Source organism: Rhopalosiphum maidis, chromosome 2, assembly GCF_003676215.2.
Source record: "Rhopalosiphum maidis isolate BTI-1 chromosome 2, ASM367621v3, whole genome shotgun sequence".
In the NCBI taxonomy this organism is placed as follows: Eukaryota; Metazoa; Arthropoda; class Insecta; order Hemiptera; family Aphididae; genus Rhopalosiphum; species Rhopalosiphum maidis.
Window position 1 is genome coordinate 5458216 of NC_040878.1, and position 15136 is coordinate 5473351.

At 26.7% G+C, this 15136-nt stretch overlaps 1 protein-coding gene across 1 annotated transcript; it reads left to right on the forward strand.

The window, feature by feature from the left end:
- The first annotated feature begins 1218 nt into the window (after positions 1-1218).
- Positions 1219-12731, forward strand: LOC113555246 (anaphase-promoting complex subunit 15B-like). Its single transcript, XM_026959646.1, has 2 exons — positions 1219-1524; positions 12275-12731. Exon 2 carries the CDS (start codon positions 12300-12302, stop codon positions 12729-12731), a length of 432 nt encoding a protein of 143 aa, XP_026815447.1. The 5' UTR covers positions 1219-1524; positions 12275-12299.
- Positions 12732-15136: the final 2405 nt, after the last annotated feature.

Consider the following 15136-nt stretch of genomic DNA (forward strand, 5'->3'; position numbering starts at 1 on the left):
TTTCTGTTTGACAACAATATGACGACGGCATCGGAGACGGTGGACGACGACTGCGATACAATGATAACAACGCCGAACCTCTGCCGTCCGTATACCGCGTTATGGATACCGCGCTATACCGCTCTATACAATGCGATATTAATAATATTGTGTACAATGTATAAACATTCACGATAATATTATATTTTAGAGGTCCGGGCGGGCGTCTTCGCAGTGCCCGTCCGTCTCGGGCGACTACCCTCGCAGAGCAATTTGCTCGCTCACACTCGTAACAATATAATATTATGCGGTGTAAACGTGTCCGCCACATTTATAGTGCCATCATATCCGAAGCGAGACGATTTTGTGTGCGTGGGTGTGCGGGCGACGAGAGAGAGGTGACGTTGAATTATTATCGCGTGTATGTGCGATACAACTCTTGATCCGACGAGATCTCCCCTGCGCCGGAGACGTCTAACTTTAATCAAGTTCTTGAATTAATTATTATCAGTGAATTCATTTTTTATCTGATTCGATGCCGCCAATTTAAGGGGGCATTTTTTTGTCCGCCGACACAATATAAATTATTTCGAGCGCGTAACACGAAGCGCCGATCGCCCGGGGAAAGACTGCGGCGTACCGCGGCACTCCTCGGCCGCGACCCCGACGCCGATCATCTAAATAACATTCCAAACGCCATCGTTTAAACTGCACCTCGTCTCTGTACCGCGGCGGTTATACCCGTGTCCGCGTAGACGGTATACGCACCTTCGCACGTATACTACCGTTATAATATAGTGTGTCCTCTCTTATAATATTATGTCGGCGACGCTGACGATCGGCCAACGTTTGGCGCGCGTGCGTGTACGCGTGTGGCCGGCGCAACAGGATGTATAGGCACGAACACGCGCACACACGTACACACACACACACCCACACACCCACACACCCACACACGCATGGTATACAAAACGCCGCCGCCGCCGCCGCCGCCACCGCCGTTGTCGTCTCGCTCGAGTTCAGTCTGTGTGTGCCGCCCGCGCCGTTCGCGACTACCGCCACCGCCGCCGCACCAGTGTGCGCGCCTTTTTAACACCAGTTCATCTCACGTCGGTTCGACTCTCCGTCGCCGTCTCTACTCTCGCGATCTATTTAATTTTTTTTAATTTTTTTTTTTTTTTTTTTTTAAATCGTTTTCGTTATTTCCCCCCCCCCCCCCCCCGTGCGACCGTACGACCTCGAGTCGTCGTCGACGGATTCGTTTCGTGTTTAGTTCTCGTCCTCTTCACCCACCCACCGACCGCAGGCCGACACCGCAAACCCAAAGCCGCGGACGTTTTTTCCGTTTAGTCGCGGAAACACGCAAAGTCTATAATACCGTTTCCGATCGTATTTATTAATCTCGCGCGATAATATTATTATTATCGTCACTGCCGCCGCCGTGTCCGCTTTTGAGAATAATTGTTTACGCCAGTTCGCCGCGTGCTCGTCGATATTGTTCTCTCGTGAATGGATTACTACGCGGAGACGACAGCGTTGTTTTGAGTGAGTACATTTTGATCGCCCAAAACTTATTTGGATTTTACACTTCCGCACGGTCCTACACGTGTTGCAGAGGTACAGCTGTATGATAATATAGTTTTGTTTATGCAGTACCATATAATATTCTAAACGTAACAATGTACAGTACGATTTTAATGTTGAAATCGGCTCCTCCGATGTGTATTTTTCGATTAATCATCGGACTGCAGGTATTATTTTTGTCAAATAGTGTCGTATTCGATGAAACGAAAAAAAAAATTTACAAATCAAGTTGACTTTGTTTTGTTCAGTTATTGACCGTCGTGAAGAAGAATTATTGTTGTTTTTTTTTTTTTTTTTTTATTTGAAGAGTGAATAATATACTTCATCGGATTTGTTCTCTATGTCACGCCATTAACAAGTTATAAACATGCTTATTTGTATGTCCTAAAAATGATATATTTTTTACGATTTTCATTAAAGGTATTTGTTATTATAATATAGTAGGGACTCGAGATTTAATAATGTTTTGCAGAGACTTGAAAACCATCTATGAATATACTAAAAAAAATATATATACATTATTAATAATTTTGAGAATGAATAAAGGAAGAACAATATTTATACAATTATTTATTTGTTTTATAATATTGTATTCCTTATAATGTCCATAAGGAATCTTAAAAAATGATTAATATATATATGTGTGTGTGTGTGTGTAAATACTGCATTTTTGTAAAATGTAATAAAATATGTATTGTGAAAACCATTTTTCAACATTATTTTACTTTTTATCTAACGCTTTGGTCACATTTTCTTTGAATTAACATCACTTGTTGGATATTGTGTTACTGCAGCATGGTGTTCCTATAAAAATAAAAATAATTATATAAAGTTTATGTTCATAAATCAACTGGGATTAATTTATTGTTTCATAAAATCCATTAATTTTTTTTACTATCTACAGGTACATTCGCAATAATTTTGTTTTTGATACATAAAATACTAAATCCACGATGAACCTCTTAAGATTAAAATAAAAGTTTTGAGGCTTTAGGCTGTCTTGTATAGATAATAAACGAAAATGAATTGTATAATGCTTTTCAAAGTATTTAAATACCTAATATTATGTACAGTAACTCGTTATTGTTTACAAAATAGTGAAATTTAAATAATTTATGAGACTTATATTTTAATTTTTAACAATGTATTAAAATATGTTGTGAAACAATTTTAGTTTCAAAGGCTTCTACACAAAAATGTGTTGAATTTAACGCCTCATTAAAATTGTATGGATCAATCATTGACCAGAGTTTGATTTTTGAGCTGTTTTTGGGACGGCTACTTTTTTTTATAATTTATTTAAGTTTAATGATCTTTTTTATAGGCCGTCATCGGTACTTTAGTTTGTACGAAATGTAAAAAAAACATTATTCTAACCGAAAGTATTTATACCACAATCTTATGCAAAACATTAATAATGCAAAATATTTTTACATGAATTTATACTCTATAAAAATAGTTTAAAAAAACTATGGTGAAATCATTACAATATTACCTAGCATTATAAAAATATTTTTTTTTTATTTTTGGTTCCAAGAATGAGTTTTGAATCATAATTTATCCGTAAATACTTTAAATTAATATTATGTAAGCTTTAAATTAAAAAAAATTACTAAAATATTTAAAATTTTTTTTTTGTTTTTCTAACTTTCAAGTTTATAATCATTCAAGTAATTACTCAATAATTTCTAGCATTAAGGTATAATTTTAAACTTGATGACTGTTATACCCAGATATTTTTTTAATTTGATTTACAGGTGGTATTTGTGCATGTTTTGTATAGAAATATTTGATACAAAAAATATCATAATACAAATAAAAAAAAATGAGTCACTTGCATCAAGTCATAGCTAATTTTATGTTCATTGTAAAATATTTAATTAATTTGTTAATTTTTAAATTTGTAGTGAATTTATATAGTATCAAATTTAAAGATAAGAATTACTGAAGACCCTGTGTTGATTTTTTTTTAAATATATTAATTTTTAAGCTAGTTGTGAGATTTTTAAAATTTACAAATAGCTTAGTATTTATTTTTAAAATCTTGATAACGTGCTTTAAAGTTAGAAAAAAGTCTATGTACCTAAGACTCTATGTATAATATTCTCGCCTTTAAATGTTTATTGTTAGTTTGTTTATTCTAATATAAAAAAAATAAAAGTGTAAAATGAATTATTCTAAGCGTATAAGTTATTAGTAATGTATGCCGTTAGAATGACGCTCAAGCATGATTTTATTGTAAACTTGAATTGTGAAATATGCTTAGTGTACGGACGAAATGTAATAAAATCGATTATATAAAAGCATAGAAATATTTTAATCTGATAGATATAAAAAAATATTTCATGTATATTTTAATTCCATAATATTATTTCATTTCAAGACAAACATTTACAGATGAACTCTCACACACACACACACACACACACACACACACACACACACACACGCGCGCGCGCGCGCATTAAGCTATTGTTTAATATTTTGTTTATACCCCATTGATATACAATTTTTAAAATGGTATCTTCATTTATTTTATAATGAGATATTTAATGTGCACGAGTGTGATCATTGGTCCCTTTTTAATATTATTATAGTTTTACAATAATATTATACATTATTTAAAGGGAACAAAAAAACAAGAATGTTTAATAATAATGATGATAAAATAACAAAGATAACTATCGTTTGAATTAGAATAAAAAAATCCGTCACTTAAATAAAATAAATTGTGTTAGTATTTTTAGTAATAAGAAATAACTGTAAAATGGAAGCAGTTTATAATGCACAAATCGATATCTAATCTCACGAGAAAAATAGATTTTTGATATTGTTGGTGTAAAACTAAATAAAAAAAAAAAAATCCACAGTGAAACAGAATTCTATTTGTATATAAACTAATTAGATATTTATAAATCATTTATTATAAAAAGAATCAGAACAATCATTTGTTTTAATTTTCTAATAGATATTTAAAGATATTAATTTAGAGTAAGCCTGATAGTACTTTATTTATAGGTCTCTCCTATATTTAACGGAGAATTCATCAATATTTTAGACCGTTGTATAGGTACAAAGACAACTCACGTGAAGTTTGGTGCATCTGAATTGCATGCCAAAAAAATAAACACAATTTAAAGCGTATGAATTGCATATTCTATCTTAGGAGATTTAATCCTGAACACTCATTTAACATATTCATTCAATAATTATTGATGTATTTTGTATACAAGAAATTATCCAAAATTAAAACATTTACGAAAAAAAAAATAGAGATTATGGATTTTTGATTTTTTTTTATAAACTACTAAAAAAAATTTATGGTGTATCTTGTATATTTATTCAAGATAAATTAATTTTATCAAAAAAAGTTAAATTGTGCAATTTGGACAGAAATTTCTGAGAGATAGTAAACTATGGATTTTTTTTTTTGTAATTTATATGCAATCATCAAGTTGTATATTGCATTACATCTAACCCGTATTTGTAAAATAAGTATTGAGATTTATTGAATTTTTTATTTTATTGTAATATAATATGTATAACTGTTATAATGTTTATTATTTATTGGGTTTATTCGTATGTTTTTATTAACAGCTTTAAATAACACAACAGTTACAAATAAAATAAGTTCATTAATAAAAATATAATTATTATTATTTATTTAATTTATAGGACGACGCTTGAACAGATAAAAATTTATAGATCATTAAATTTAAACGTGAACGTTTTTCATCCAATGTGTTATAATTGAAAAAATATAGGAATTTTAGGATCTCAAACATTTTTAAGATTTATATAAACATAGTAATTTATGTAATGCGATATTTTATTTATTACTAATATTATATAATAATATGCAGGAACTCATATTGGTTTATTTTCATGATTTTAATAATTTCGACTCCGTGATGTTTTCATTTTAAATTAATTCTTATTCCATATGGCCAAATCATAAAGCAAACATTTTTCATCTTAATGTATAGATTATTATATTTAGACATGCACTTTTATTGTTTATATCTGTATATATATATATATATATATATACTATCAGTACATATTATGTAATTAATAATTATGCAAACCTTATTTAAAGAGGAGTACAAGTTTTAAGTATGATAAGACGCGATTTAAGTAATAAATAAATAAATTAGATGAAAAATATATGTGATAATCGGAAATTATTGTTTTAAAAACGGGATTTCTAATTAGGTTGTATAATATAAGAAAAATAAATACCACGACCCACTTAGGATTTAGCCTGGACGTCTTCTAGAATCGAGTTACGGGCTCATTGTAATATTAAACGTTGTTATGAAGTATTTCAATTAAAACATTTGAGTCAAATGTTTCATTATTTACAATCCGCACTAACCGACGCTTGGCGATAATTGTCGAATGGAAATGACAAATATTTTTATTAAACATTAGTTTGAATTTCATTTGTATAATATATTATAATTATAATTTATAATCGTGTTTCTCATACGGGTTTTACATTTTAATTTATTATTTTAGTATTATTTAAAATAAAAATACTTTATAATAATATAATGTCAAAAAAATCAAAAAAAAAAAATCACGGAAATAATATTTGGATTTCTTAATACAAATTATAATATATTGAACGTATTTGACACTGGCGGATTTTAATTTTCAATTTTTATTAACATACAAATAGTACTCATAAATATTAATGTTTTATTTTACTAAAAAGTTTTGTACACTTATTCGTTAATTGTTATTTCAACTTAAAATATTCTCATTTAAATTATTTTACGGATGTAATCAAAACGTATATCTAAACAAATAAAATACATTTTCCTAGTGTTTAATATTTTCTTTTGTTATATCATTGTTTTCATTGTTATATTTTTTCTTTTTATATATAATAGTAATCCTGAAACATTTAAATGTTTACTTAAAACAGTACATTTAATGTATTCAATATCAATATTTTAAAGTGTTAAGTTTTAAATGAAAATCATATTATCATAGAATGTTTAATACAAATGTTATTTTACAAATCAATTTGCCGATAGTTATAAATAATAGAATAGCTTGATGTGCTTTATTATTTTGGCCTGTTAATAGTATTGGATTTTAGACAAATTATAGAATAATACTAGAAGTCATGGGTAAAAATATATTATTAATTTAAAGAATATATTTATCTTAAGTTAATTGAATGAGGGCAATAATAATAGTACAGGTCAAGTGTTTTATAAAAATGATACACGAGGTACTTATTATTGTCTTGTTGGAAAACTGACTATGTCATCCTTATGTATCACTTATGTATCACTCTTGACATCTTTTTTTTTCTGAACTCGAATATAGATCATACGATGATAAGAACACTCAATCACTTGTGAGCTTTATTAAAAATATTTATGTAGAGAAAAATTATTACTTTTAATGTTTAATAATAATAATTTATTGCATACAATAGACTTTATTATCAATATCAGTTTCATGATGTAGTCGTACATCGGATATTCACAGAGTCAAGTATCACGCATATTGTATAATATAGGAAATTAATAAATCTGCTAAGCAACGTTCAACGTTTTTTGATTAATATACTGATATAGTGGTATTGATTTAAATACTCGTATACCATGCAATGACTGTACGACTATACCAGTCAATATATTATCCTATTAATGGTTTATCCAACACACATAGACGCATAGTATTAGAATATATTAGAACATGTTAAGACGTTAATGTGCTCAATAATCACCAGAATTTCTAGTAGTTTCTCGTATTAGTGATTATAAAACAATACGAGATGTATAGTTCCATAAAATTTAAAAAATAAATAAATTTAACGTAATACACATTATTGTAAATGAATAAAAAAATTTAGGCGCGCGCGCACACACACATTAATTTATATTATAATTATATAACCATATAGTAACTACTCGAGTTAATCGATTTCAATATATTAGATGATTATCATAAAATGTTCATTTTAACCTATTATTTATTTCATTATGTCTATGGGTCTGGAATAGTTTTAAATGTTCGGGATATTGTCAAAGATGTTTTTTACAACACACTTGGCAAACTTCACGCCATATAATTTAAAGAACTCAGAAAGAGCACACGTTGTTATAATACCACATATAATATTCATTTTAAATTTACATTAGTAGTGAGTACCTATTTACACTGGTATGGTCTTTGTCCAAACTATTTTGACATAGTAGATCGTTGTACCTACGTATTATACTTATTTAATGCGACACATTTCATAATTGTTCACTTTGATAAAGCTAAACAATTTAAATTATAATTTAATTATGAACCGATTATAAGTGGTTTATAGCAGATGTGTATTTGCACGTATGTATAGTACCGCATGTATAATAACATCAGTTGAATATTAAGTAATTTGGATTAAGTAACACAAAGAGTGTCATTATATTATTACCATATTTAACGGTAACATTATTAAAATTGAAATAAATAGTTAGGTTAGGTCATGTTATGTATATTTTATAATTGATTTAATGGTCAATGTATATCGTATATTTAGATAAAACAATGGTTAATAAATTATACTCTATTCTTGGCTATTTTATTATTTTGGACAAATAAACTATAATACGAACAAATAATATAAGCCGTACAAGGCCAATATAATATAATAATACCGATTTGCAAGCGACCCCATGTAAACGGCATGACTTGGCAGTCACCAGATAGTTATATGTTGGGTTGTTCAGTATACGTATTATTTGAAAACTTATCCATTAATATGAAAACATCGTTATTACGTCTTCGACAGTTATATTTCAAGCCGATTTTATCGGTTTATGGCGTTGTCTTTGAACAATACACGTCGTATATTTTCCACTGTTTAATAACATTTAACATTTTTGAGGAATTTACAAGTTTTTAAATTCATATTCAAAAATCAATAATAATACCCTTCAATGCCCTTTGATGTTTATATGGTCTATTAATGGGCTTATATGCTTATATTGAGCGTTTTGTTTTGCTTCAAAATCTTTTTTTATATAATTTAATAGTACCTAATAAAAATGACGGATTATTGGAAAAAAAATTGTTTTTAATTTCAATATGCTAACCATAAAATATCTAGTTTGTATTTTTATTTAATATTGTTAGATAGGAAATATAAATAGAATATTATAATTGGTATATTTTTTCTATGATATTACAAGAAGCATAGTATATTTTAACTGTTTAATGATAATATATGCTAATACAGTTAAAGTTAAACTACAATAATATATTAATATTAATTATTAATAATTAGGATTTAAAAATACCATATTATTAGATAACATATTATTAGTTTAGACGTTTATTGGGTGAAAAATATTCTAAAATTGTTAATACTTATTTATGATTTCATCTGTATTTATATGATAATCTATGAAAAATAAATCAGTTAAAATAAAATGATTATAACTTGCAGTGGTTGAGACGTTACTGTTGTTTTTTCATATCATACAAAATACATAGTACGTCAACATTATAGCTACGACTATTTCTAATTTTATTTTTAAACTTAGTATCGAAACTGCTATATTTTATTGTGAAACGCAGCGTATTAATTTGTTACGATTTTTTTTAATTAATCGATAGTGATGGTAAATTATATTAAAATATTATAGTATCTTATCAATTGCGTGTTGTATCGTATTGAGCAAAAAATAATATGATTACTACTTAATAACAAGATTTGATTTTAAAATTAACAAATTTTATTTAATCAAAGAAAGTATAACATAAAATAGGTAGCAATCATTTTTGGAACGATGAGCATAGATTTTTTAAATATTTTCCCGTATTGCATGTATATTACGACGCTACATTAATCGCTACAAATAAAACAATGTGCTACTGTAGAAATACTACAATTATAGGGCTAATTCTGAAAAGTGATTAAAACCCAATCATAATCAATTAAAAACCAAAATTTAACAAACTATAACTGGTTAATAATTTACCGATATATTTTATTTTACCAAAATATGTAAAAACAAAGAGAGACAGAGTTGGTGGTAAACACTTTGTTATCCAGTACGTGATGAGTATATCTCATCATTGGGTAAGTCACTATAGTTTAGAGTAATTTACTATGGTGTATTATGTGTTAAGTTTGAATTTATTGTTAAATTATTCCATACGAAAAACAATGCTGAGAGAAGATGGATTATGTTACTGAGTATAGTTTATGATATTATATTTATATTGATTGCATATACATTTACGTTGCTATTAGTAATACGGTTTTATTTTTGACAAAAAAATTTCATATATTATTATATTATCGATATTTATATTAAATATTATTGTCAATCATTTTTGAGTCAATTGCGTAGGACGGTATTAGGTGAAAGGTACGTAGTATAATTGAGTAATAGCATAAAATGTATCTCATAAATGCCGTTTTGTTAAATTACAACAATATACGTATATACATTTAAAATTCCTAAGGAAAATATTTTTGAACAACAAAAAAATAACTATAAAATCGCTATTCGTCATTAAAGTTTTTATAAAAAAATTTGTGTATATATATTTTTTCTTGATTTTTTTGGTTTTTATAAGGCATTTATTTGTATTAAATGTTCATAAATTGCTATAATAATTGAATATTTTGCAATTTTTTTATTAAAAAATAGTTTAAAATTCTTCATTGTTTTCACGAATTTTGTCAATTAACCTTACGTATATTTAATATTTTTAAACAGCTATAATATTTACTTATGAAGGACCATATTACATTTTTAAGGTTTTTGATCAAAAATATTATTTTATCCAGATTTAATTGAAAACTGGAAAAGTCTATAAACAGTACAAAAAAAAAACAATATATTATTTTTTAAACATAATTTCATGTAAATAAATTATGATTAAGAAAAAATCAAAACCGATTTTTAGTAAAAACACTCGATTACCCAATTATTAAATAAAATTATTGAAAATTTTTAATTTTAATTTAAAATACTAATTATATTTATTTTCTACTAGGAAAGATATTGAAATTGAAAATCGAAAATTTTTTACTTTTAATTTGTGTTTAGGTTTATATATACACATATATACACACCCACACCAAAAATCAAACAGATGACGCATCATTGTAAAATCAATAGATTCATCGCTCAGCTCAAAATCTAAATATGACAGAGGTGTTTGTGGAAATCTGAAATGACAATAATGAGTAATGACTTGAAAATAAAATAAAAGATAATAGTTATTTTATTTTTTATAATACTTGATGTCTAAATTAAAAACCATTGATTGATAATAACGGTTAAAATACAATTTATCATACGACTATAATTTAATTAAGTTTGTATGTGAATGCATGTTGTATTTACTGCAACACGACGTATGAAGAACCATTTTTTTTTTAAATTGCATATCAATTATTATTCTGATGATAAGTGAGAAGTGACGTATTTTTTTTCGGTTATATGCGAATAATCGAGTAATACGTTATTTATTTCGAAAGATGAAAACTGCCACGATAAAATAATGACCATGTTACATTTCAAGCTGTCAAGTTAAATCTTAACAAACGTTTGTATAATTTGAATATTTAACAACGCATAAGTCTTATTATTTTTCCAAACACTATTATTTCTATCGTATAACTGTGTTCAAAATAAATATAAAGCGTTTATTATTAAGATTGAGGTTATAATATATACATATATTAATATATGCATAAAAATATAGCTGTGTACACTATTGTGAAAACCTTAATTTTTTTTTAAGAATTAATACATTATACATTTTCAACAGAGTATTGCATATTCATCATTATCTGTTTTATTATTAAAATGTATTTATTATTTATGATACTAGAATCTTAAATTTGCAGGATTAAGGTCTATAGTATAGCATTCTTAGTTTCAGATTGAAAAACAAAATAATTTATTTTTCATTTGTTCATAAACTTTTAAAGAACTCTGAACTCTGAATCGGAATTTCAAATAAATCCAATTTTTCAGTTATAAAAATATCGAATGTTTATTATCCTTCGTAATGTGATAGTAAAGTTTTTAACAAAAACTTTTTTTTTTCAACGTAACTGATTGTTTTTGAGACAATATATACTACAATTTATACTGGACTTTAAAATACATTTGAATTTTGTTCATACGTAATAAAAAATAAAGGGACATAAAACAATTAATCTAAGTAATTAAATCAGCTTAGTAATGTATACATATACGGGTAATCTAAAAATTAAGAATAGGCCGTTCGTGTTGTGTTTTAATCGATTCGTTTAAATATGAAAATACAGTATCAAATTGTTCTCGTCGTTCTCTCAGAATTTTCTATTTATAAGATAAAAGATTTCAATTACTTAAGGTTATAGTTAAAATTCGATTTATATGCTGAGTATTATTGAGGTATCGAGATTGCATTGTGAAGCCATGCATGAATCATAATAACGGTGCATAAAGTTTAATTGTTTAAAAGAATGTAAAATTAAATAAATGTGACTTAATTTTGTTTTTTATTCGTCAAAAATAAATGTATTGGTTACTGTTACTGTGGAATAAAAAGAAAAATAACTCATAAATTTCTCTTCGTCTAATTCTCTTTATACTCATACTCTTAAAGTATATTAAGCAACGAACCCCTCGCATGCGAGTTTTTGTGTTGTGATTTTTAAAAATAATGAAGTAAATTGTTTTCCTTTCAGGTACTTCTATTGAAATATATATGCAATGAGGCATTCAACAGTTGGCGGAGTGGAAGAATGTGTTTACCGGCGAACTAGTTGCAACCATGGCTTGTTGGCCAGAAGCAGCTCGGACTCAGATTTGGCCGTAGTGACGACGGGATATCCTGGCAGTCTGGATGTCGAAGCGTACGAGGATGAGGAGGAGGAGGAGGAGGAGGACGGCGAGGACTCCGAAGACGATAGGGACGACGACGATGACTGTATGGGAGCGGAACACAATCAGCAAGAAGAGCTACCGTATCCAGGATTCGTATCCATATCGATGAAATACCTGGACCAGAAGTCTAGGCCCCGCAATTGGTGTTTGGCCATGATCACTAACCCATATCCTTTTTTTTGCTTAAAGTCGTTATATTGTAGTTATTATAAGGTTATAAACAGCATTAATAGTTATTTACATTGCATATTTAATTAACTGTACACAATTAAACGATATTGTAGTAATAAAATAACACACAGTATAGTTGTTATTATTTTGGTTTTTATAATATTTATCTAAAAAGTATTAACTATGAATACCCAATTAATATTATTGGTAGGTAGGCATTTAAACGTTATATTAAATACACCACATTATTACAAAACTGCAAAAGTAATGAAGAACTCTTCAAATAGCATAAGCATGAAAGTAATAACATTTTATTTCATTTTCTTTCTTCGACAAACTAATGAGATATTGTTATTGCTATTGCTATTTTATGTTAAACATTAACGGTTTCTTCAGGATATTATCTAATCTTTATCGATTTATTTTATTTTATATTTCAAGTTGTAGAAGAACCTAGTAATAACAATGCCATCGTTTAAAAATAAAGACATTCAAATCGATAAACATAGTGTATAGTGTATACGTATTTCTACTTATATAAATTATACAATAGGAAGTTGAGAAGTAGATACAATATAATTATTAAATACAATAACATCTGTCAGAAACAACCAAAGCTCGTTTTTTTCAAAAATGATTTACTTTTTATCCAGCATTAATATTTGTTAGATTATCACTGAATAAACATAATAACATATTTAACTATTAAAAATTTAAAACATTAATATTATGTAATTTGGATTTAAACGAAAGGATCAATATTCATGATAATAAATATCTAAATCAACCTTATCAGAAAAAAATATATGTTTTTATTAAACAAAATTTTCAGTAAATTTTACTTATAAAGTCTTATAAGTATAACGTTTAATTGTATTAATATAATATATACGTTCTTATAATAAAGTATAACCGTGTAATTTAATTAATGAATTCCATTATTGTGGTTTTAGTAATATACCAATATATTATAATATAATAGTTTTAAAAGTTGTTTTAATTATAATTAAAACGTATAATAAAAAGATAATGTTATTTTCAGTTTCCATCTATAAGGTATGTACGTTCAGACATTTTAACATTAAGCTAATAAGTATAACAAATAATGATCTATACATGTTATTGAATAATCAATTGAAAGAATTTTTTGATATTGAAAATGGAGTTTGAAACACTTACATTACACAGTAATAAATTGTTTTTAAGACTTATAAAATCATTGTTTGTAATATATATATGTATATAAATATACTAGAATAATATATATGCACGATAAACGAAAACAATAATGAATATTTTAATATATTAGGGTCGTTATTTTATTTTGTTATTTTCAATTAAAAAACTATTTCAATACGAAATACGTATAGCAGCCGCATAGGGTGGTTATGCGAACTGTTATTTGAATTATAACTAGCATGTAATTAAACAAACCGTTAGGGGAGCACTAAATCCTGCAGAATTTTATGTTTATTTTACAATACATGAATATGTATATTTGTAATGCGTATTGGTGTATACACAAGTATTACTGGGTGTGACCAATAAATAGTTGAATGTTCCAATAACTGTCTTGTTTGTTAGGAAAAAATTATCACTGAAAAACACAACTAAAATGAAACTATACATTCCTATTGAAAAAGGAGTTATATGGTATATACGGTTGTATAATGAATAATAAGAAAATTATAGATTTGAAAAAAGTTTGCTTTTCATATATTTTTCACGGACCGACCGATAATTCCGATAATTTCACATATTTATAAATTTTAATATATTATATTAAGTAAGACATATATGTTATACTTTTATAGTATTATGCGATTTTTTTTTTTTTTTTAGTATCATTTTATTTTATATATATATATATATTAAAAGTTTTGAAAACAATTGTGGAATAACATTTTTAATCAAATTGATTTTTTAACATTCATAATTATATATTTATATGTTATACATTTCTGAGTAACTGACCAATAAATTATTAATTAAAGCTTTTTAATCTATAAACTATAATTTGTGTTTTATAAATACGAGTATATTATGAATATTTATAGTCATATGATAATTTTTTGAATATATATAATTAAACTATTATATTATTATAAAACTTTGTTAAAAACTCGTATATATAAAACATAATATGTTCAGGAATATAATAAGTAGTTTATTTGTTTATTTTTTTTTTAAAAATATAAGATTTGTAAGCCATATAAAAGTTATGAATAATGTTAGTAAAGAATGCAATAAAATACCCGACAGAAGACATTTTCTGTGTATGGTTATTACGATATGCATTTGATGTATAATATCAAATGAAAAGATTTTGGGACCGTTTTTACATAGTGTCGTAAATGGCATTTGCTATGTACCTTCACTATTTTTTTGATGAAATTGTTTTTTATTTTCAATCTTATGTTTGACCTTTAAAATATGAAATAATAAATACAAATTTTACTATTTTTCTTCAGGAGAACAGTTTAACATATAAA

What these genes read in the sequence shown, in the direction of transcription:
- LOC113555246 (XM_026959646.1), top strand. Translation starts at nt 12,300, where the DNA reads ATGAGGCATTCAACAGTTGGCGGAGTGGAAGAATGTGTTTACCGGCGA.